Source organism: Aquila chrysaetos, chromosome Z (assembly GCF_900496995.4).
Source record: "Aquila chrysaetos chrysaetos chromosome Z, bAquChr1.4, whole genome shotgun sequence".
In the NCBI taxonomy this organism is placed as follows: domain Eukaryota; kingdom Metazoa; phylum Chordata; class Aves; order Accipitriformes; family Accipitridae; genus Aquila; species Aquila chrysaetos.
The window spans coordinates 16,193,870-16,216,614 of NC_044030.1; the positions used below are offsets into that span (position 1 = coordinate 16,193,870).

The 22,745-nt window shown below is 51.3% G+C and overlaps 2 protein-coding genes across 5 annotated transcripts; both read left to right on the forward strand.

Moving 5' to 3' along the window:
- The first annotated feature begins 429 nt into the window (after positions 1–429).
- SPINK4 (serine peptidase inhibitor Kazal type 4) lies at positions 430–3,706 on the forward strand. Of its 2 annotated transcripts, none has more exons than XM_030004661.2 (4): positions 430–587; positions 1,568–1,620; positions 1,950–2,062; positions 3,535–3,706. In XM_030004661.2, exons 1-4 carry the CDS (start codon positions 527–529, stop codon positions 3,587–3,589), a joined length of 282 nt encoding a protein of 93 aa, XP_029860521.1. In that variant the 5' UTR covers positions 430–526; the 3' UTR covers positions 3,590–3,706. The 2 variants fall into 2 exon arrangements, with proteins under 2 accessions (XP_029860521.1, XP_029860522.1); XM_030004662.2 differs by having other exon boundaries at positions 447–587; positions 1,586–1,620.
- Positions 3,707–9,428: 5,722 nt separating this feature from the next.
- HEMGN (hemogen) lies at positions 9,429–13,647 on the forward strand. Of its 3 annotated transcripts, none has more exons than XM_030005798.2 (4): positions 9,429–9,622; positions 11,529–11,622; positions 12,008–12,273; positions 13,429–13,647. In XM_030005798.2, the coding sequence occupies exons 1-4, from the start codon at positions 9,541–9,543 to the stop codon at positions 13,545–13,547; spliced, it is 561 nt and encodes a 186-aa protein (XP_029861658.1). In that variant the 5' UTR covers positions 9,429–9,540; the 3' UTR covers positions 13,548–13,647. The 3 variants fall into 3 exon arrangements, with proteins under 3 accessions (XP_029861658.1, XP_029861659.1, XP_040977007.1); XM_030005799.2 differs by having other exon boundaries at positions 12,008–12,209; XM_041121073.1 differs by lacking the exon at positions 13,429–13,647 and adding an exon at positions 12,454–13,419 and having other exon boundaries at positions 12,008–12,317.
- Positions 13,648–22,745: the final 9,098 nt, after the last annotated feature.

Sequence of the window (22,745 nt, forward strand, 5' to 3'; positions counted from 1 at the left end):
AGATCCCCCTTCTGGGGTCCTGCCCAGTGCATTAGGCAGATGAGTATCTGCCTGGCTGGGTCTCATGGGATAATGCTCAGGCCATAGCACAACCACCCAAATCAGCCTGAATTTCCTGGCTTTTCCACGTGAAGTCTCCCAACCCAAATGGAGATATCTGCCACATACGAAGAATGGCAGCTGCAAAGCTGGAGGGCTGGTTCAGGGGAGACGGACTGAGAGGTAACCTGGCTGGGTGGAGCGGAGAAGAGCAGCATTGCCCAGCCCAGGCTACAGTGCAAAGGGATTGTAAAGCACCCTCCAGTGCTGGTACCTGCAGCTGGCAAGTGGCACTGGGGTGGCTTATCAGTTGCATGAGAGCACCTACGTGATCCCTCTGGGTGCACAGTCCAGCTGTTCCCAGCACAGATCAAACACTGCTCAAAATGCTGCTTTTCCCAGCACTGCTGAGATAAGCTGGTGCCCTCCCCTATAAAGGCAGCCACGAGCGGAGTGAGGTGCATGAGCGTGTGCACCTGAACAGACCATGCCTGCGAGGGAGCTGGTGGTGATGGCAACGGCACTGGTGACTCTCATCACTGCTGGTGGTAAGCTCTGCTGCCGGCAGCTGGCTCTCTGGTGGCGGATTGGGAACCACAGAGGGACCAAAAATGGTTGGGAGGGCAGAAAGACACAGAAACTCTGGTTTGGTGAACAGGGGAGGAGGGCAAGGAAACACAGTGGCAGTGTGGTGGGGAAGAAGGACCGGAGCAAACACACCGTGCCTTATTAGCAGTTCAGGGCAAGGGTTACAGGCTGGTTCATCAACCATTTTACACTCAGTAGAGGGACGGGATAGGGGACAGCCCACAATGCGAACAGGAACCAGGATGTGGGAGTACAGCACATACACTGGGATGGCAGCTACTGTCATTCCTGTGTCCATGAAGACCTGCAAGTCTTTGCAAGAGCACTATGTGCTCAGCATATTCATGTGGGAAGCAGCTGTTTGTAGGCCCTGGAAAGCTGGTGCTACCTAGGCACGTGTAGTGGTGGTCCTGCAACAGCCTGTGTGTGAGCCCTCATGCTCCCAGGACATTTGTGCATTGCACAGATGGGCTGTGCACTGCTGCTACTGCTCTGCCTGAGTGCAGGAAAGGAACCCACTGAATGCAGGTCTCACTGGGGATGGCTATTGTCCAGCTGTGCAGCATCACCCAGCCTCAGCCCTCTGAAAATACCCCATGTTCCCATGCAGCGCTGCATGTGTTCACATTTCCTGGGATGCGCTGGATGCTCTGTGGAGCTCCTGGTGCAGACTGGGAGAGAGGGCTGTTGGGACAGGCATTAGGGGGTGGGAACAGACATTCCCAGCTTTGTCCCAGCAAGCTCAGCTGCGGATGGAGGCTGTGCACTGTGCTGCTGGGAGGGTGGGGGGTGGCATGCTGTAAGCTGATCCCACCTCCTGAAACCCACACAGCTGATCTGGGTCCTGAGTGGGCCCTGCACAACCCTGCCTTCCCTTTGGTTTGGATGTGACCCTCTGTTGATGCCTCATGCTCCTGTCACAGGTGTGCCACTCTCACAGGTCTCTGCTCTGTTTCAGGGGCAGAGCTGAACGAAGGGAATGGACTGAGAAGGGTAAGCGGTTTCTGGTTTTCTTTGTTCATGGCTTGAGATGGGATTTAGTGCCTGGCATCCCTGGGAGAAAGACTGCTCCCAGCAATCATCCCCAGCCTCATGGGTACTGGTGCTCCAGCATCAAACCCGTATCAAAGCCCAGGTTGTGAGTCCCACTGAGGAATGTGGTGGTCTCTGGTCACTACTTTCCTGCTCTGTGTGTACTCCCTGCCCTGTCTGGGGCAGAGGGGACCAGGTCGCTAGTGGTACTTGCTCCTGCCTGGGTGCTGAGGGAGGAAGAGATGGGTGCTGCTGGCACTGAAATGTGTGCTGCGGTTTCTCCTTTCCAGCCGGTGTGTGGAGACATGGTTGAGCTGCAGGCCTGCCCCCTCCTGCACTTGCCTGTCTGTGGGACTGACGGGAACACCTACGCCAATGAATGCCAGCTCTGTGTGCAGAAAATGTAAGCTCATGCCCTTGGCAGAGACCTCCAAGGGTCTAATTTTGGCCGTCTGAAACTAGGCGCTTGTGAAATACTGTCATTCAGGCTCCCCCATGCCTGGGGAAAGCCATGGCAGATGGGAAACACACGTATTCCTGCTAGCAAAGTGGAAGAGGGGTTTTTCATGTCAGCTGAGCTGGGTGCTGGGCTGTGAAGCCTGTGAACTTCACCCTCCTGTGCTGGCAGTGCCAGTGGATAGGTGCAGGAATGTCCCCAGCTCTTGCCTGCAGGTTCCTGCCCCATCCTTGGCACCACGTTTAGTGACTACTGTGCAGCTGCAGGCTGAGGGATCTAGCTCATTGTGTTGGCAGGGCACTAATCCCCCAGAAGAGCTGAATATTCATCCATTGGATCAGCTTGCTAAATCAGACCACCCTATGGCTGCATGATCATCAGATCCAAAAGGTGAGGTCAGGAGGCCATGGCCAGGAGACCCTCCAACACCAGTGCCTGCAAGCTGGCAATAAACCAGATGCTCTGCAGAGGATGGGAGAAGGTCCCACCATCTGTGCTGCCTGCAATTAGAGAAGGGATAGTTGAACTTAGATGGGCAAAAAGGTCGACTAGGCATCTAGTCTGGACAGCCAAATAGCACCACTAAGTCCTTCAAAGGGAGCTCTGTGAATGCAGATGCCCAGTTATGTGCCTCATGGCTCTTTTGGCAGAACTTCAAACCAAACTTGAGGACAAGGGCAACAGGGACCTCATGGGAAGCACAAGGGTTGCTTTGGGGCATTGATTTTATCTAGGTTGGGAAGTGACTGTCTGAGCAGGGGTTCCTGCTAGTAAGGGACCGAGGATGAAGATCAGGTTGAACACAGGTCAGCAGTGCACTTGCACGGCAAATAACACAAACTGCGTGCTGGACTGCAGGAGGAGAGGGATGACCAGCTTGTCAAGGGAAGCTGCAAGGAGGTGTGGAGGAGCTGCGTCCAGCTAGTCTGGAGAAGGGGAGGCTTGGGGGGACCTAGCAGCAGCCTACGGTCGCACATGGGATGGAGCCACACTCTTCTTGGTGGTAGCAGGTGATGCAACATGAGGGAAGAGCCACAGGTAGCAGCCCCAGAAGGTACAGACTGGACATGGGGGAAACCCCTTCCCCAGGAGGGTGTTACACCACGGAGGTTGGGGGGGGGTCTCCATCCTCGGGGCATGGGTGGTTAGGGCTCAGAGCCATGGCCACCATAACCCCACACTGGGGACAGCCCTGCTGAGAGCAGGTTGGGCTGGAGACCCACCACCAGCGCTGCACATGTGGGGAGGGGACATCTGTGGGCCAGGATGGCTTGCAGTCAATCTCAGCTTTTTAGACAGGAAAATGAACAAGCCAATTTTATAATAGTCAGCTCTGTTCCATGGGCTGTACAGAAGCCAAAATACAACTTGAGGAGTATTTTTTTGAGCTCTTACTCTTTTTTCCTATGTTATTCTAGGAAAACCAGGCAAGACATTCGGATTTTGAAGGACGGGGAGTGTCAAAATATCTGAGCTTTCTGGTAGCTTTCCTGAGCTTAGCAACAGGTGATTAATTGATCCTGTGTGCTCTTTCCTGATTGCACATTTAAGTTAGTGAAGGTGAATAATAAAATGACATGCACAATCTTATTTCAACATCACTTTTTTATGCAAGGCTGAGGGAAAACACCACAAGCCAGTTCCCACAAAGGGCTAGTAAAAGCATACAGTCAAAACATTCATTTCAAATCCACATCACAAAACAAGGCTCTGCACTGTGACTATTCCTGTGAGAAAGGCCACAAGGGAGCAGCAAGAAACACACAGATCCCGGTGAAGAAGGTGCTGAACAAGTGCAAGTTTTTTCTGCAAGAGGCCATTTAGCAAAGGAAAAGTAAAGTTTCTTCAGCATGGGAGAAGAAAACTCCCTGGCTCCCTTGCAAACACCACTGCTTCCAGAGCTGATACAAATTGAAAACAGTAACAGCTGCACTTCTCATACTAGATGTTATTCAGCTTTTTCTCCAAGAGCCTTTCTCAAGGGGAATCAGCCCAGATAACATATGGGAGCATGGAAAGAGCCCAGGGGGAGACCCAGAACACAAGGGAACCTGGATCTCTGCTCCAGCACTTTAGAGCAACCTCCAAACTGAACTAATTACCCAGCAGATTAAAAGCTCTTCCCCAGGCTGAAAAGTCCTAGCCTGGCTAGTTGCTCAGAATTGTCCCGAGCTTTGATTGTCCCTGTTTTCCTTCCCTGGACCCTTTCCACTTCTGCACGGGAAGGGACACAGCTTGCTCACCTGGCCACAGCTGCTGCTATTAGACCATCTGCATATTTGTCCCGGGGCTCTGCAAGCCTGTTTGCCCCCTTCCAGTCCTCAGGTAGCGAGGGAGGGGTGGTCTGGCTGCATGTTGCTCTCTGTGGTGCCACTCCTTCTGTTCAGACCTTCAGATGGTGTCTCCCCTGCACAGTAGGGAAGGGCTTTGGTAGGGTTCTCAGCCCCAAAACACTTCCATGGAGAGCAACACAAATGCCTTGCTCATCTCCCCCTTGGGGTTTTCTGCACCTGCTGCTGCCAACCCAACTGCAGGCAGGATGTATTCCGGCAGCTCTGTCCCAGCTCTCTGCCAGGGCTGAGGGGAAGATTTTGCCCAGCATAGCATGGTGCATAACTGGGACCTGTTCTCATGGGAGGGTGGGGGCAGCATCTCAGGCCCACGCAGTGGCTTGAGCCACACAGGCAGAGTGGCTGCAGCCTGTCACTGTGTATCCTGAGTGCCATGACTACTTGCAGAGGCTAGGAAAAAGCAACACAGACAATTTGGGGGCCCTTCTAAAGAGGGAAACCGCATGCCTCCAGCATAATGGGGAGTGTTTATTCAGAAACTGCAGAGCTAAAACACATACTTGTGGGCCAGACTTACAAGGTCAAAGTGTGGGAAGCCTCAGGATGGGATCAGTGTGTAGTCTACACACAGTGAATTCAGAGATACACATCCTCCCAGAGACTGGTGGATTTGCCTGTTTATCTCACATGGCTCAAAAACAAGTGTCAGACCAAGGGGAGGTGAAGGGAGTGATTTAACACCACCACAAACCTCAGGAGCCAGTGGAGAATGGCTGGAGCCGGTCTGGTACAGAAAGTCTGACTCTGAAGGCCAGCAGATCTGTGTCTGGCAAGGTCAGGCGAGACTCAGGAGGCAGCTGGTGGATAGCAAGATGCCTGCAACGCACTGGTCTGTGGCAGGGGGTATGCATGTGGATTTGCACTTTTGCATACAGTTTTGCCTGTTTAATTTACCAATCTGTTTCCCATCTTTTCATGCTTCAGTCAAGGCAGGGGCAGGAAGGGATTATCTGCTTTCACAGGCACCATAGTTCATCACACAGAGCTACTAGTAGTCCTGCTCCCAGAGAAGCATGTTGCAATCAGGCAAGTTGCCCCAAAACCTGCCCCAAGTCGGAGTGAAGGACAAGCCTGAAAATTGCTTCTCTGTTGTTCTCATGCAAGACAAAACTGGAAGAAGTGTCCCTGACCCCCTGCTAGAGTGACAGCGGCATAACTCTCCCAGCTGCCCATGTTGATCCCCCAGATAACAGTGGGTTGAGGGCTGCATCCATGACTGCAGGGAGGGGTAGGCAGGTCTCTGGATATTGCCTTCCAGTGGCAATGCCAGATGGGGGTAAACAGAGATACCACTGAGTCTCATAAAGATGTCACATCTACATAGATCCAAAGCCTGGTGTTGCTGTGTCTGCAGTGACAGCAGTCCCAACAGTGTCCGGAGACAGGCCCAGTGGCAGGATCCAGTGCTAGGTCCAGCTGTCCCTTGGGCAAAGCATTCCCAGGGCTTTTGGGTAGTGAAAGCCACGTCGGGGACCAGCATGGTGAGATGTACCCAAGGTGGCGGAGGGTCCCCTACCAAGCAGCTCCAATGACACTCAAGGAGCCTGTGACACTGGAGCTGCTCAGGTTGCTGGACAACTGGTTGAGCTCCTCCAGGTCCTCACCTAGGAAACTGGATGCATCAGTGAAGGTGGCCCAGGGCTAGCCGAACCAAAATGTGGAGAGAAAGGGGAAGGAAGCAGTGCCTGGCACACTGTAAAGTGTCCAGCTGCAACAGCTCATGCAACTGAGACTGGCCAGAAAGTTTAACCTACTTGCATAAATTCACCCATAGCAAAGGGAAGGCAGCTTTGGCTATATCTGCTACAGAGCTCTGCTGGAGAAGAAGAGTGCTGTGTTGCTCGTGCTGATGGGGGACAGAGAGGCAACACTGGGCTCTAAAATGAGTGTCTGAGCCCAGTGTTCCTGGCATTGTGGGCAAGTCTCTGCCTCTCAGTCCCTCCACTTTGGAGCAGAGACAACTCGAAACTAGGTGGTGGAGTCTGTAATTTCCACACTGTAATTTCCAAATGGGATCCCATGGAATAATAAAATCACTTCCTTGGCATTTAAAGTAATTCACAGACAAGAGCCAAATCTTTACAGAGATTTCAGTCCTGAGGGATGCAAGTGCAGGCACTGGAAGATTTTAAAGCCCATCTATTCCATTAAGCACCTCTAAAGGCTCTGAGGGCACAGCAACTCTTTCTTTTACAAACATTCTTTACAAATCTATTGGCTTCTACCCAGCTAGAAGATGGCTGGAATGGAGAAACATTCCCAGTACCAGCTCTGCAGTGTCTTACAGCAATGTTTTGCTGAGTCAGGAGTCATTTATCAGACCTCACCAGGCTTTGGAGTGACTGAGTAGATGGGGGGTGTGAGAAGCTCAGTTAGCCACAGCCTGAGCATGCCCTCAGTTCCCATGGAGCACTGAAACACCTGGGGATTTCCACCCTTTCTTTCATGTGGCATATCACCTGCAAGCAGCCCAGAATATGTCAAGCTCTTTGTATGCTTCCACATGTGATGTCCCCCTATGGCCAGGCATATAGAATCGTAGAATAGAATCGTTTGGTTGCAAAAGGCCCTTAAGATCATCTAGTCCAACTTTTAACCTAATGCTACCAAGTCCACCACTAAACCATGTCCCGAAGTGCCACATCTACATGTCTTTTAATACCTCTCAGGATGGTGACTCAATCTCTTCCCTGGGCAGCCTGTTCCAGTGCTTGACAACCCTTACGGTGAAGAAATTTTTGCTAATATCCAATCTAAACCTTCCCTGGTGCAACTTGAGGCCATTTCCTCTCATCCTATCTCTTGTTACTTGAGAGAAGAGACTGACACCCACCTCACTACAACCTTCTTTCAGGTAGTTGTAGAGAGGGTCTCCCCTCTGCATCCTTTTCTACAGGCTAAACAACCCCAGTTCCCTCAGCTGCTTCTCATAGGACTTGTTCTCTAGACCTTTGACCAGCTTTGTTGCTCTTCTTTGGGCACACACACCAGCACCTCAATATCTTTCTTGTAGTGAGGTCCCAAAACTGAACACAGTATTCGAGGTGTGGTATGTTTTCCCCCCTCCCCAAGCACCGTCTTTGCACTGGAGCATCCTGCAAGGTACAGTTTTCAGGATGTCTGCATGAGGCAGGGTGACCCCAGGGCCGTGCAGCATCATACAGTACTGTAACATGGACACCTTCACCAGCATGGGACACCTTGCCTTCACTTGTGACTGAGCTACAAGAAAGTTCCCTGTGAATGACTTGGAAGCCTCACAACTCTTTATGCCTGCCATCCATGCTCCTGGCCCACCCTCCTGTATCAGAGTCTTCCCATATCTGCTCTGCTGCCACCACCCTGCTCCTTCTTTTGGGGCTGTTAAACCTGCCCCACCTCTCTGGAGGTACCATGTAATCTGCAGTGGACACAGGGGAGGAGCCCTAGAGCAAAGTGGTAGCTCAAGGGATAAGCAGAAAGGGAGCAGAGATGACCACGGACCCCCAGGTTACAACTTAAGAAAACCTCATGCACAAAATTTCAAACTCTGGAGCTTCCAGGAACCTAGAGAGAGAATCTGCAGAGAGGAAAGGCTGTACATTAAAAAAGTAAAAAGCCTGGCAAAGACTGGAGGCAGGCCAGATCTACTTACTCCTGAGGAGCTGCTCTGCTGCAGGGCAGGTCTTGGGACTGCCCAAGGAGATGGGATCATCCCTACCATGAAAGGCAGGCAATTCCCAGAGGACCTGGGGGTAGCCACATTGTCAGGTTCTTCTACCAGTCTTGGAGCCACTTTGAAGTCATTGGTGGGGGGGTTAGGGGCACTAGCACCTCACCAGAGCATAAGCAGTTGAATACCTTATGGGGAAAAGTGCTGGTAGAAACTGAATCCCAAATACTCTGGCACTGAGTGTGTTAGAAACTGGCCAAAGTGGGGACAAGTCCCTGGTCCAGCAGAATTGTTATACACAGGTATAATCTTAAGCTTTTCTGCGCTATCCCAGCACAAGAAACTCTGAAGGCAAGAGGAGGCCAGGATTGCCACCTCATCCCAAATGCAGGAAACTGAGGCAGACTGACCTGGGGGCCCAGCCATGCAGACCATACAGCAGGGAGCAGGATCTCAGGATCAAAGCCATTGTACCAAGCAGAAGCTTCCTCTTTGCAGCTGTACTGGCCCCGAAGAAGGTCCTACAGAGACTGCACGAGCCTGCATGCTGTGCAGGTCTGGGTCTGTGATGGGCAACAGGGAGCTGGGAGCAACCATTAAAGGATACCCTCCTGTGGGAGCAAGGGACCCTGGTTTTACTGGGGCTGCCCATTGCCATCCTACTTCATGAGGAAAGTGCTTTGCTCATAGCCTTGATCCACCGGGTGCTGGACCAACGAGTCATTGGGAAGTCCTCAACATGCACAGGCCCTTGGCTGGAGTCCTGGTGTGGATTAATTATTCTGTCTGGATTTCTCAGGAAGGTGGTGTAGCCCTTGGACAGGTCACATGAATTTGGCAGTCTCCATCCTTAGGGGTTTTCAAAGCATATGGATGCTACAGTCACCCTGACCTCGTGCAGCAGGCAGTCCTGCTGTGAGGGGGGCTGGAGTGGAGATGGAAGTCCCTTCCCACTAGCACTGCTAGGGTCCTATGCAAACACCTTTCAAACAGCACACATCCCATTTCACACCTTGCAAGGGGTCCTCAAGGACTAAAAACACCTCCCTGCACCTCACTCTGGAAACCAGCAGTGAGGCAGTGCAGCATCCTGCCCTGCCAGGCAGCTTCTCTCTGCTACAAAGGAGGGCATTTAAGTCACAGTTTAGCAGCAGTGAGTGTAAATTTCCTACTTGAAGTGGTTGCTGTATAAAAGCACTAACATGTTTTGCAATCCACGCAGTAGAGCCTGGGCAGAGACTCGTGCACCTTTGCACTCTGATAAGGAGAATATTATTGGTCTACTAGTGGCCTAGCCAGATAAGAGGTTTGGGGCGGGCAGTCTGCGTTTTTTTTCTCAAGCTCTCATTATTCTGCACCAGTATCTTCAGATGCTGTCCGTGGGGAACTAAGCTGCTTTCTATCTAAAACTGCAAAGAGCGATGGAGAGTTTAGGCAAAGACCTTGCCTATTCAGACTCGTCCCAGCCACCCTCTGCAAACAGGGAGGAGTATGCCGTGCCAGGTAATGATGACAATATTCCTAATTTAAGTTTTTGGAGAGAGGAGAGAATGATCTTTGTCACTGGTGGTTTCTAAAAAAGGAGTTAATAATTGCCAGTTTATGCTTGGGGGATGGAGGATGTGCATTTAACTGCAAATATATGTGGCTTTTTCCGAGTTGTGTTTCTGATCACAAAGGCAGAAGCACCTATAAAGGCTTTTCAACTTGGACAAAGTCCCTCAGGCAGCATCAATATATTGTCTGTTTGCAGACTGGTGATACTCTCTCATTGTTCTCTTAGCTTGATGGATTTTTTTCTTTTCATTTCATCTCTGTATCTTTGTATCCTCTGCTAAATAATTTTTCATCAGTATGACGATGTTTTACTGTGATCTTTCCTTCTTAGCGCTAGCAGGGGACAGGCAGCTTTGGAGCAGCCATGGGAGTACTCTCTTGGACTGGTTAGAAATAAATGAGGGGTGTTTGCTACCTGTGCAAAACAATTTGCTTGGGATGGGTTGGGAAGGAGACTGATTGCAAGCAGCTAAAAATACTTTTATGGCTCATAAGACATTTTGAAAAGGAAAGAAAGTTACTTTGGCTGCAAAGGGATGTGCAAGGGATTACGTACTTCAGTTGTTAAACTGAAGCCCTGTGAGCCCTGTGTAGATCCTGCTACTACAACTTGTAGCCTCATCTTCCCAGGCAGCTTCATGCCTCTTGCTATGTGGATGGCAGAGTCATCTCCTGCTGGCTGTGCCCTGTGGCCTTTGACAGTGCTTCACATTGAGAAGCAGCTTCCCATTTGAGGAACGTCTACTTGGCTGTAAGGTGTGCAGTCCAAGTGCAGTGTTTTTCATCTCAGAGGCTGACACCATCTCCGGTTGTGCCGAGGTGCGCTTGCCGTAACTGAGATACTCTGGCACTGTTGTTGTATGTGGCGTTGTATGTTCAAATCTGTATTGCATCCTGCTGTGCCTTTTCTCTTTGGTCTGGTTAGGCTGGAATTTTTTTAGGAAAGGAGCCGTCTTCTCCCGTACGGCTCTACTGTGCTCCAAGCAAAGGGGGGTCCTCGAACTACTGTACAAAAAACAACAATAAAAGAACAGAAAAACTAATAGGCAACAACAGAAAGTAGGATTATTTTTTACTTCGTGGTTGTGATGGTGGCTGTTATTATTAGACAGCACTTGGAATACCAAGCCCAGATTTAGGCAGCTCTGGGCACAGGAAAGACAAAGGCATACTGGGGTGGGTCCAGTTCTCCCAGCTGGGCAAGGGAATGATGACCATTCTTCACCGATTTGACCTAATACTTTAGTGTGAGCTGAGGCTCTTTGTTGAAGGAGCTTTATCTGATTACATGTGGAAGGACCAGGTTATAGTGTTGCTTTTTTATTGTGTGGGTTTTGTTGAAACTATGAAAATCAGTGCTTTTGTGACCTCTTCAGTGTACGTGTGGGAAGAGCCCCCACTTGTTCCCAGACCCAGGGTAGCAGTGTTGCTCCTGAACAATGCCCTTTTTCTTAAGGGAGCACTGTCGTGCTACTTGATCTAAGCCAAGGGATTTCATGGTGTCCTCACGGCACGGGAAGCCTGCCCTGTGCTTCCATCAGGCTCCAGGTCCCTACAGTGCTAGGTAGTTTGGACAAGAGTCACCCCAACGCTGCAGCAGCAGGAAGAAAAATGCAACTAGAAATTTAGAGTAACATCCAGTGCCGGAGCCTGGGAGCTTTGGGTGGTGTGTCATCAGATCCTAGCTACTGAGGCTGAGCTGGAAGTACAGCACCCAAGCAGTTTTGTATCAAGACCCACTTCATGACAGAAACAGCATGGTCTCTTGCATTAGTGCTCTGTCACCAGGCAGGGAGGGATCAAATTGCCCCTTGGCCAGGATCTCACGTTTGCACTTAATTTGTCCTTGTAGATGTCAGCAACACCCGTCGCTTGAGAGACCGGGAAATGCTCCGGAAAAGAAGAGCTGAAGCCCACGAGAAAGACTCAGTTCAGTGGGTTCTGAGGTGAATCTCATTTATACTTTATGCCCCATCAGTCTTCAGTGGGGGAAGGTGACCTGCAGCCGGTAGCTGGTGAAGGTCTAGGCAGGTGTTGGGGGGCAGAGGTGGGGGTGGGTGGGTGGGTTACGTAGGTGGTAGGTTGGGTGCCAAGCAATCCTCAACCACAGCGTGGGGCTGGGGAAAAATTTGGTGCCCAAGCTCCTACCTGCCAGTGCAGCCACAGGAGGCTGCCGTGCAGGGCTAGGGAGGAGGGCTGCAGAAATGCAGCTTCTGCTGGGATGGACGGGGTCACGATCCCAGGAGGGGGGCTGGCAAAGCAGCCTTGGCACAGGAGGGAAAGTCCTCTGCCGCACACCCAACTCTTTGCCTCTGTGAAATCCCCTTGCAGGGATTACAAGATCAAACGGCAAAGGAGAAGCAGAGGAGGCAGGCGAGGACGAGGCCACCAGCCTGTGATGGAGCCCAGCCAGGAGCCAGAACTGGAGCTGGATCCCGAGCCCAACCCGCAGGAGGAGGCTGGGCCAATGCCCTCCAGTCCAGCACTGCCTGAGCCGGTGCATCAATTGCCCGTGCTGACAATCCAGGACCTGGTCAGTGAGATGCAACTGGGAGCGTCAGAGGGGGAGCAGGGAGCCATGATCGAGGATCCTGTGGGTGAGCTGCCGGAGGGCCACTGGCCCTGTGGGGGCTCGGGGGGAGCAATGCAGTGCCACCTCTTGAGGACTGTCAGCCAAGGTTGCCCACCTTATTAACAACCAGCCCGCGGCACCACTAGGGCACAGGTCCCTGCCCCACCAAACACGACTTGGGTAGCTGTGAAATGGCGGGGGGGAGATGCTGGACCTGTGGCAGCAGATAGCACTTTCCAAGTCACAGGGAGTGACAAAAAGCCCACTGCTGTCAGCAGAGTCATTGGCATGGGGTCTGTGGTCCCTGGTCTTAAATAGCTCCTTGTCCTAAGGACAACCCCGGTCTCTGCCAAGAGCCAGGTTAGGGCAGAGAGGCTGCGGAGACAAGGTGTGGTCTCCTGAGGCCAGAGCTGGTCAGGGAGAGCCAAAGCCCAGACACGCTCTGTCCACAGTCCACCTGGTTTGGGGGCTGTCACCGGGGTGGAGGGGGAGGGAAAGGTGGGCACTAGGGCAAGGGGTGGGTGTCTGCAGGGGACTACCCCTTTGAAATCTGCCAGGACCAAGGCACGGAGGGCACTAAGCTGGTCTGAATGGCACATTGCCATCTGGGCTCAGGAAATCCATTTACAGCTGACACAGCTGGGGCCAGCAGGAGTTGCTCCCAGATCTGGCTTGGGAAGAGAAGAGCACATTTACTTTAGTGGTCAGTGGGCCAAGCCTGCAGGTTGCTTCAAAACCAGGAAAACTTAGGATCTGCTTCAGAGGCGGTGAGCATCCTCTGACTGCCGATTAATGCATTTCCAGCAATGTCTGTGCCAGGCGGGGAGAAAAGACCTTTCACTGCAAGGCGTGCAATGCCCTCATGCCAAGGAAAAAAAACATTGTGCATCCTAGGGACTGGGTCTGACTGGGCCACATCACACGAGTCCAGCTCCCAGCCCTGAGATCTTGAAATGGGCTGTGTTTATTTGCCTCCTGCCTTTAAACCCACTGGGGCTTTACCCTCTCCAACTCCCCTCCACAGCTCCTGGGACTGCCGTGTCCTTTGAAAAGCAGGCAGACCACTGGGAGCTACCTAACATCACAAGCAATTGCAGGAGCCTGGCCATGGGGGCTTCAGCATGGCATGGAGCCGTAATGCATGAGAGACCCCCAATATGAAATTATCTGTCTCTTACAGGCCGTGTAGGTGAAGAAGACCTGCTGAAACCAGCAGAAGGAGAAATACCAGAAGCTTTGAATATTCCTCTGGAAAATGAATACCAGGATGATGAGTACAGCACAGATATTCTATTTTAATTTGCTCTTGGTTTTTTTTTTTTTTTTTTAATGTTTTGACTCCTGCATGATAAACTGGACCAGCTCTTTCCTTGTGAGTAATAAAGCCCGCACTTTCCTGGTCACTCTGCTTTCTATGCTTCTTTCAGGTTACGATGAGGGGGAATGCGGTTGCTTGCACAAAAGCAGTCCTTTCCGAGGTGCCTGCTGCCTGCGGTCCATGAGCCCCCCCCAACCCTCTCTGCCACCAGGCTGTTCCACCTGGGTGGTGGTCCCATGGAGGGCTGCACAGTGCCCCACCACGCTGCAGTTTAAGCGTACAGACCAGTGTCCCTCCATGTTTCTGAAAGGCATTTCTGATTTGCAGAAATGCGAGTGGCATTGTGAAGCTGAATCCCACCACGATTTTTAGCTGGCTGGAGCAGGCCAGCTTGGGCTTTTTCCTGCACCTGATAAATCCTACAGCCCCTTGTGTTATTATCTTCAGTCTGAAGGTCTTTCTCACAGTCTGTTCTCCTCCTTTGTAAACAGCTTGCTTTCCTAAAGCCTGGAAAGCATTTTGTTTTCAATTTCTGGGCAACCTCACTCTAAACTTGCTGAGCTGCTGCGTCAGGCAAACAAAAGGTGGTTGAAAACAGCCGAATGTGACAGGCTGAAACTTGGCTGAACCATCTTCTGTGAGGGAAATGCCGTTTGGGGCAAAGACAGGAGCCACTCTGCACAGCTTGCCGTGCCCTTGGATCCCCAGCCACACACACAGGATTTCTCCTGACGCCGGGAAGGAAGGGGGCACCCTCTTTCTCTTCCCACATTTTGGGTCTTGTGGTCTTCTCTCCTGTGTGTGGCAAGAGGGGTGGCTCTCATGTTCCTGTAATATCCTGACACAGAGAGTCTTTCTCCTCTTGGGGTGGAGTGGAAGTCTCTGTTGCTATTACCTGAGTTACCAAGGGCCTGTCTCCCAGAGCACAGGACTGGCCAGGCCCTGAGGTCACCCTCGATTTGGGGGATTTATGGATTTTTTGTGGCTCCAGAGATGTTGCTGCTGCTGTCCCAGAGCCCTGCAGGCTCTGTGTCTCAGCAGATGTGACATCTCACTGGTGACACCAGTAACGTCTCTTGAGTGACAGGATGGACATCACTGACTCCTGCCCCTGCTTCAGTCCCAGGCATGTCACATGAGGGGGAAGTGCTCACAAGCACTTAGCACAGCCTCCCCACCCCAAAATCCTGGGATGATCTCTGCAGTTACACCGCCAGAAGCTCTAAAGCACCTGGTGTGTGTCAAAGCAGAAAGCATCCAGCAGCCCCATAACTAAGCAAATGCAGCCCATTCCCTGTGGGCAGTTCCTGGAGGGACAGCTCTCCCTACACAGGTGTCCTGGGACTGTTTTGGTCTCCATCCTCATCTCAGCTAACACAAGGTTGCGCTATCCCCTTGAGTGACAGATACCTGTGGGAGCAGAGCAAGATGTCTCACCTTCTGCCGTGAACTACCCAAACTTCATTCACAACCCCAAATACTTAAGGCATAACCAGAGGGCCTCACAGAAGCCCTGCAGCACGGAGGGAGCTGTAGCTGGGGTAGGGATGCTGACCGCGGACCAAGGCACTGGGTGAAGGCAGCTGAGGCTGCACAGGCCTGAAGGGGAGCCAGGGGCAGAATGCCATGTTATGGTTGAGCACCACCACAAAATCTATGCTGGGGTCCTCCTGCAAGTGTGATGCCACATTGCAAGGAGGCTGGGCTGTAGGCTCTGCTGCAGGCAGGCAGGCAGGCCAGGAGACCCTGCCACCTGGCAGAGCCCCCCACGTGCCATGGTGAAGGCCAAGAAGAGCTAGTGGCTCTTTCCAGCTCTCCAGCCCTCTGCAGTGCTCACAGAGGAGGTGGGGGAGAAATTGGCTGCGCTGCCCACCTCCACTTCTGCAGACATTTAGGCTCACCTGGTTTCCAGACCTCTTTAGATTTTGGGGAGAAGAAACTTCTCGGAGGCTTTAGACTCATCTCACAGCTCCTGTCAGTCAAGGAGGGCACAAAACAATCTACCATGTCCCTCCTTCTCCGGTGTTGAAGTGGAGCTGTAGGAAGTGGTGAAGGCCTGGCAGGGTGAATTCTCTATGAACATGGGGCAACGTTTGTTGCTGAAACACGAGTGTGCGCAGTGGTGCCGATCCTGTGCCGCAAAGACTGGAGAGCTCCCTGTGGGCAGAGACTCACAGGGACCAGAGAAAGCACCTCTGTCCATCTGCAGAGATGGCTTTGGTGGCCAGGAGGTCCTGGAGTCACACTGGGTACCACATGCTCTGTCTTAGAGCTGCTCTTACTCTAACTGGCTTCTTTGGCAGCCGGTAAGAAAGGTGTACCTGCAAGCAACAAATCTTATCACAAAATAACCAAGGGAAAGATAAAGCCTTCCTTATCAGCACTTTCACTCACAAGGCACTGTTTCTTTCTCTGACGAGAGGACAGATAACAGAGCTCTTGCTTATGCAGATGGGGTTTAGGTGCAAAGCTGGACAAGTAGAGGTCCATGTGCATCCCTGAGGTAGGTCCTGCTGTCTGAATGGAGCTGGGGATGGGCTGGCAACAGTGGCTGTATCTAGGGGAGGGAGGCTGCTGTTTTGCAGATGCAATGCATCACCCTCTCCCTCCTTTCCCTCCTTCCTGAGCCCCAGAGAGATGTCTTTACCCAGGGCTGTTAACAGAGTGTGCAGTGAAGGTAATTTTTACCTTCTGAGGTGATGTCCTGGGTTCAGCTGGGATAGAGTTAATTTTTACAGGAACCTGGGAGGTGGGGGGGCATAGCCGGGGCAGCTGACCTGAACTAGCCAAGGAGCTGTTCCATACCATGTGACATCATGCCCAGTATATAGATGGGGAGTGGGCCGGGGGGGGGCTCTCCTGCTCTCTCTCGACTTTCGGTGGGGGAAGTGGCGGAGCGTCGGGTCCCGGGTGGTGAGCAGTTGCACTGTGCATCGCTCTTTTCTGTATACTCTTTCATTAGTACCGTCGTTGTTGTTGTAACTTTTTTTGCGTTGTCCCAGTAAACTGCCCTTATCTCAACCCTCGAGGTTCCAGGGTTTTTTTTCTTTTCTCTCCTCCGTCTCCCCCCTATCCCACCGGAGGGGGGCGGGAGGAGTGAGCGAGCGGCTGCGTGGTCCTTTGTTACCGGCTGGGCTGAAACCACGACAGGTGACAAGTAGGGTCTGGGTCTGACACGAAGGGGAAGGCTGGGGGAGGTCAGAGACCTTTAACTGACTGTAGCCTTCTGGATGATGAAGAGTGGGTGATGGGTGCAGGGAGAGGGCTTCTGAGCTATGGGGCCAGCACAGGGAGCTGGGTCAGTGCCCGACACAATGCTCCCGTCCTTGCTGCACTGTACAGGTGAGAGGGCTACATGAGGCTCTTCCAGGGTGCTCTGACCTGCTACCTGAGCCATGCAGACCAAGGCAGGCATGCTGTGATATACAGTGAGTATGACCACCATGATTCTCTCCTCAGTCCTGAGATTCAGCCTGGTGTTTGTTAATGTCAACTGGGCTGGGCTGACCATGCTGCTCTGAGCTCATCTCAGGGCCACGGGTCCTGTCCCCATGACCTGCAGAGCGTGGGGAGCGATCCTGAGGGCTAACAGCCATGACAGGACAGCTAAGGAGAGGGAAGCTGACATCATATCCAGGAGAACCAGACTCTCCTCTGCCTACTGCCAATTATACTTCAACATCCTTCCAGGAAACATGCTTCCAGCTCTATGGGAGAAGAGAGGTGGTTTGGTTGGTGCACTCTGGCTTCCCACTTCTCAATTTGCCCTTGTGAAACAGGGCCCCCCACATCTGCAGGGGTGATTTGTGGCAGGCTGTTTCTCATGGGTGATGTTTTGAGGTGGGAGGGTTTTCTGGTCCTTGGCAGAAGTGAAGTCATAGCTAAGCCCGAGCAGAAAGTGGGCCAGCAACTTACAGCCAGAGGCCACGAGAGGTCAATGAAAAGCCATTCCACCCTGCAAGAGCCTTGTCTTGCAGAGATAAGAAAACTTTCTGGCTGATTTACCAATATTGACTTTAAGCAGTAAATCCTGGTGACAGCAAATACCCACTCCCTCTTTGGTCACTGTTTCCTGCTCAGAGCGTGTTAGCTCTGATCCTTCCCATTCTGTGTTCGCCATTTAAATAAGTACCTCTCTAATACTGCCAGGGCTGTCACAGAGTGCAGCTCTATGCCCAGCTGGGCTCAGCAGTGCTCCACCAGCTGGCCTGGATCTCCTGTTCCACCAGGAAATCATATAACTGTAGAAAAAGTTAAGTGGGAAGAGGTCTCTGGAAATCTTGAATCCAGCCTCTGCTCAAAGCATGGCTAACTCTGAGCAGACTGCTTAGGGCTTTTTCCAACCAAGTGTTGACCATCTCCAAGATTGGAGATGCCCCCCTCTCTGGTCCCCATCCTAGGGCTGCCCTGCTCTCAAGGGAAGAAGGTTTTTCCTTATGTCCAACCAGACTTTCCCTCGTCACAGCTTTTGTTCCTTGCCTCTTGCCCCAACATGGTGCACTTCAGAGAAGACCTCACCTTCATCTTCTCTGTAACTCTCTCTAGGACGGCAAGTTAGACTCCACGCTCGCCTTCTCTGCTCCAGGTGAACAAACCTGATTCCCTCAGCCTGTCCTGTGCTCCCTATCTCGACGGCCTCAGCTGGGCTCCAGTCTTTCTTGTACTGGGTTACCCTAACTGGATCCAGCATTCCACCCACAACAAGCAGGGGGAATGGCTGCTTGCCTCAGCCCACAGGCTGAAACTCAGTCCGTCTAGATGGACTTGGGGCTTTGAGCACGATTGTGCCTTTGCCTCCCTCAGACTGCCTGAGGTTTTTGCAGAAACACAGAGCAAAGAAACCAAGACACAGCTTGTGTGGTAAAGCAGCGTGCTCTGAACTTCATAGCCTTAATTGCGATTCTTTTTTCAACCCTCTTCTGCACACACCATCGCCCAAGTCGTTTGCAAAAGCGCAGCCAACGCCGGCTGAGCCCCCCCCCCCCCCCCGCCTCCCAGTTACAACCCAAGGCCGCAGCGAAAGCAGCCGCCGCCGTCCTGCCAGGCTTTCTGCGAGCTTGCAAAGCGCTGGAAACCGCAGCGACCCCCCCCCCGCCCCCGGCCGGCCCGGCGCGGCGCGGCGGCCGTCGCCGGCACGATGCGGCAGTGCTCTCTAGCGGCAGCACCGGCCCCCGCCTCCCCAGGGACGCCCCGAGGAACGGGGTTGGGGGCTGCACCGGCAGGCAGGGAGCAGCCCCCCTCGGCGGGGAGGGCGGGCGGGCTGCCGCGGCCGGGGTCTCCATCCCCGGTGTGCGGGGAGGGTGGTCGCAAGGCTCGGTGCCTGTGCCGCGGGCGGCGCGGGACCTGCCGCGGGCCGCCTGCGGGAACGGGCGGTGAAGTGATCACGCCGGCCCCGCGGCAGCGACTGCAGCGAGGTGGGCATCTGTCCTCGCGGCTGCTGGAGTCCGTCCCGCGCGTGGGCTGGCTCGCCATCCCTCTGCCGGTTTGTCAGCGGCAGGGATGTGGTGGCTGTTAAAGACGACGAAGACACCCCACGTTGATGAACGTTTTGCTCTGCCGGAGGTGCAAAGGCGTCAGTTGTTGCGCTGCTGGCAGTGTTGACACACTTAAGTCTAGCTCCTGTTGAGGCAGGAGGTGTTATGTATCTTATACGCGCCTAAGTGGGAAGGCTTGAAACCGTTTCCTCTGGTTGCTTCAAGTAGGGCTTTCTTTTGCCTTTCCTCTAGAAGGGAAGGGGTCTCTTGGTTGTGAGAGCAGATAGGACCTGGTCTTAAAGGCAGCTTGCGAATATATTATTATCCAGAGGCAGTGGCTTTGTGTTGACCTCACAGTGCAGAAGACCGGGACTTGGCTGGTATTGTCGTGGCCTGAGCTGATTTTAGCTTGCTTGGCTGTGACAGCAATCAGTGGTCAGATAATTAGCACTTACGTTCGTTTTCATTTATACTGATAACTATTATTTATTCTGGCTTGAACTGTTTGTGACTCTAGAGCAACACCACAGATCCCAGCCCATGAGAGTGGTCAGCCACTCATTGCTGCCACAGTGCAAACCCGTGTTATTCGAGTAAAGGCAATTTTAGAGAAAACAAGGAGAACAGAAAAAAAAAAAAAATTTGGGAACCACTGAAAAACAACATACATACAGAAATAAATTCAAGTGAACCCCAGGACTGAGAAGGAAGAAATCATCACCATCAACACCATGTGCCTCCTGATGAAGAGAAGGAAACCTTTACCGAGAACAACATGATCTGCCTATTGAAGACATCAGGATGCTGGTAACTTGTTGTAAGCAGCCCTCCCCTCCACCCCTGCAGCCATCAACCTGAGGACACAGGAAGGGTGAGCATAACATCAAGAAGCAGGAGCAGATACTAAGAATTTGTGTGTGTGTGTGTGTGTTTAGCAATCATCTCAGCTGCATTACTGAGGTTTTTCTATATTAATTTGGAATTGAAAAGGATTTGATTCCATTAAAACTGAACTAATGAGAGCCCCTGCTCTGGGTCTGCTGGACTTAAAAAAAACCCTTTATGTTATATATGCATGAGAGGCAGTATGCAGCACTGGGAGTCCTGACTCAAACTCTGGGGGACTGAAAAAGACCGCTGGCTAGCTTCTCCAAGCAGCTAGAGAAGGTTAGCCCAGTATCAGGTGGTGTTCACTAAACAAGACAATGTCATTTTAAAGATGTCTTCAACCTTGAATCCTGCCACTTTAATGCTGGTGGATGAGAAAGGGGAACTGGAACATGACTGCCTGCAGGTTATGGAACAGGTATACTCTAGCCAACCTGATTTGAAAGATATGCCATTAATCAATCCATGAATTGGATATGTGAATTTCAACCTGGAGATGAAGTTTACACCCGCACCTGGAAGGATGAGCCTTTGAAAGAAAAATGGAAAGGACCTTACCTGGTGCTACTTACTACTTATACCGCTGTGAAACTGATTCATGGATACACTATACCTGCGTGAAGAAAGCTCCGCAGGAGTGGATCTCTGAAGAAACGAGACCACTGAAACTGAAGCTCTGTCAGTCCCAGTGAACTGCAACTGGGACTCTGAGAAGTCATATATTGAGCTAGATTGCTAGATTGTATGCAAGGCCTAGTATCTTTGTATTGTGTTTTGATAGTTGTTTTCGTACCTTTGTCAGTGTATTTTTGTAAGTATACAGATTTCTTTAGCAAAAGAAATGAAGGAACTAAGGGGGGGGTAATAGTCCTCTGTTGCCTATGGATACGGATAAAGCTAAAAGATGCCAGAGTGTTCTGTGGGGAACCAGGAAATCCATGGGGAAAGAACTTGCATTTTGAATTATTGCAGAAAACAGTACACATCTTACGGTTTGAAGAAATGTTTAAGTGGTTGACTTCCTGGTTCCCCAGTTTAAGTTTGTGGCTAAAAAAGGTTATTGAACTATATATAATAGTTGCTTTAGTAGCTTTTGCGTGTATTTATGCATTGGTATCTTGTGTTGCTAAATGTGGTTTTAAGGTTTATGAGAAAATAATTTGAGGTGAGAATGATATAAAAGAAACCACATTGAGGTTTCTCTTTATTTATAGTCTCAAAGGGGGGAGATGTAGTTGTATGTTTGAGTTATGGCCTAGCCGTGGTGATACTGCTCAGTTTAGGGTTAAACATGATATATTGCCCTTTAAGGAGGACCATTACTCAATAGCTTCACTATGCAGGCCTCATTACTTTGTACAAACGATGCATGCTTTGCTAACGACTATGCCCTTGAAGAGGGAGCTAAAGACTGATAAAAGGAAACATCCTGCCCCAGAAGGCTCAGAAGGCTGGGTGATTGCCAAAGAAGCATGAACTAAGTGAAAGGTAAAGGTGGCAGGGGGAGATCACGACCACCGACTCAATTCAAGGCTGAAGAACTTGCGCCCCCACACCTTCAAAGAGCATGAGTGCTAATTTACATAGCAAGCGAGGCTAATTTAAATATAACTGGCCAATAGTAGATGAGAGGGTGACTATTAACCAATGAATGCAAATTTAGGCAGGTTTTTACTAATCATGTAACAGAATACGTTGTTTTTCTTTGGTGTAGTGTGCCGGCTTTGTGGAGTTGCCACATGGCACCCCTCTCTGCACAGACATGAAATAAATAAATATCTCGGCTCTGTGTGTAAAACTGGCTTATTGCACACTCAGTATCGATCCCTGCTTGTGGGACAACACTATGAGACTAATAATTGAAAATACTATATTGTTAAAACTTTTGCATGTAGTAATGGTAAACCCTTGGCTTCACTTACAGTGTTCCCTTTTCTGTCCATAACAAGACTTTGAGTGTTACAGAGGAAGGGACAGAGACAGAAGTTCGGAAGAGAACAAATCCACACTGGCACATCTATGCCTACATCCAACTGGCTGCTGCTTAAACAACTGGACTGTGATGCATCCCACTACAGCATTCAAGCAGGGGGAATATTTGTGAAGCCAAATATTCTTTTCCAGAGTCCAGCAGTGGGCTGTCAGTTACACAACCCAGTTTTTGAATGCTTATAGCTAAATAATGTGCCATTTTGCCATGGCTCTGGGTGTTCCCCGCATGCTCAGATGAGATGGCCAGGCCTTGATCTGCACAGCAAGATCTTCCATTGGGCTCACCGCCTCTTGCCACTCCCAACACAGCAGACTTCTGTGGCTGCTACTTTTCGACTAGCCTATCCCAGACTCAGCATGATGGGTTGGGATGGGGTGGCCAGAGAACCACTGTTTAATTGGCCAATTCTAGGGCCAGCACTCTGGTGAGCACTAACCTGGTGACAGACTATGTGCTAAAACATATGGCTATAGAAGCGATAAGATGCCTAGGACACAGTTTGTTAACCTCAGAAGGTGGCACCCTGGCCTCGTGAGCGCCTTTTCCAAGTGGAAGACGTCAACATGAGGTGCAGATGGTCTCCCTGCAAGAGCCAGCCACAAGTATGATTGACTCAGAGGGCTTCATGCACCAAACGAGCTGCATCTCAGCCATCAGACCAAGAGCTCTGGTGCTGGTTCAGGACTGTCTCTGAACAAAAAGGCCAGAACCTCCTCATTAGCTCTTTTGTCAATTAAGATCTCTTTGGGTAGTTCACATCCAGACCACATCTTTGCAAATTCCTAATTGGCTAGCAAATCTGAGCTTCCTGGCATCAAAGAGAA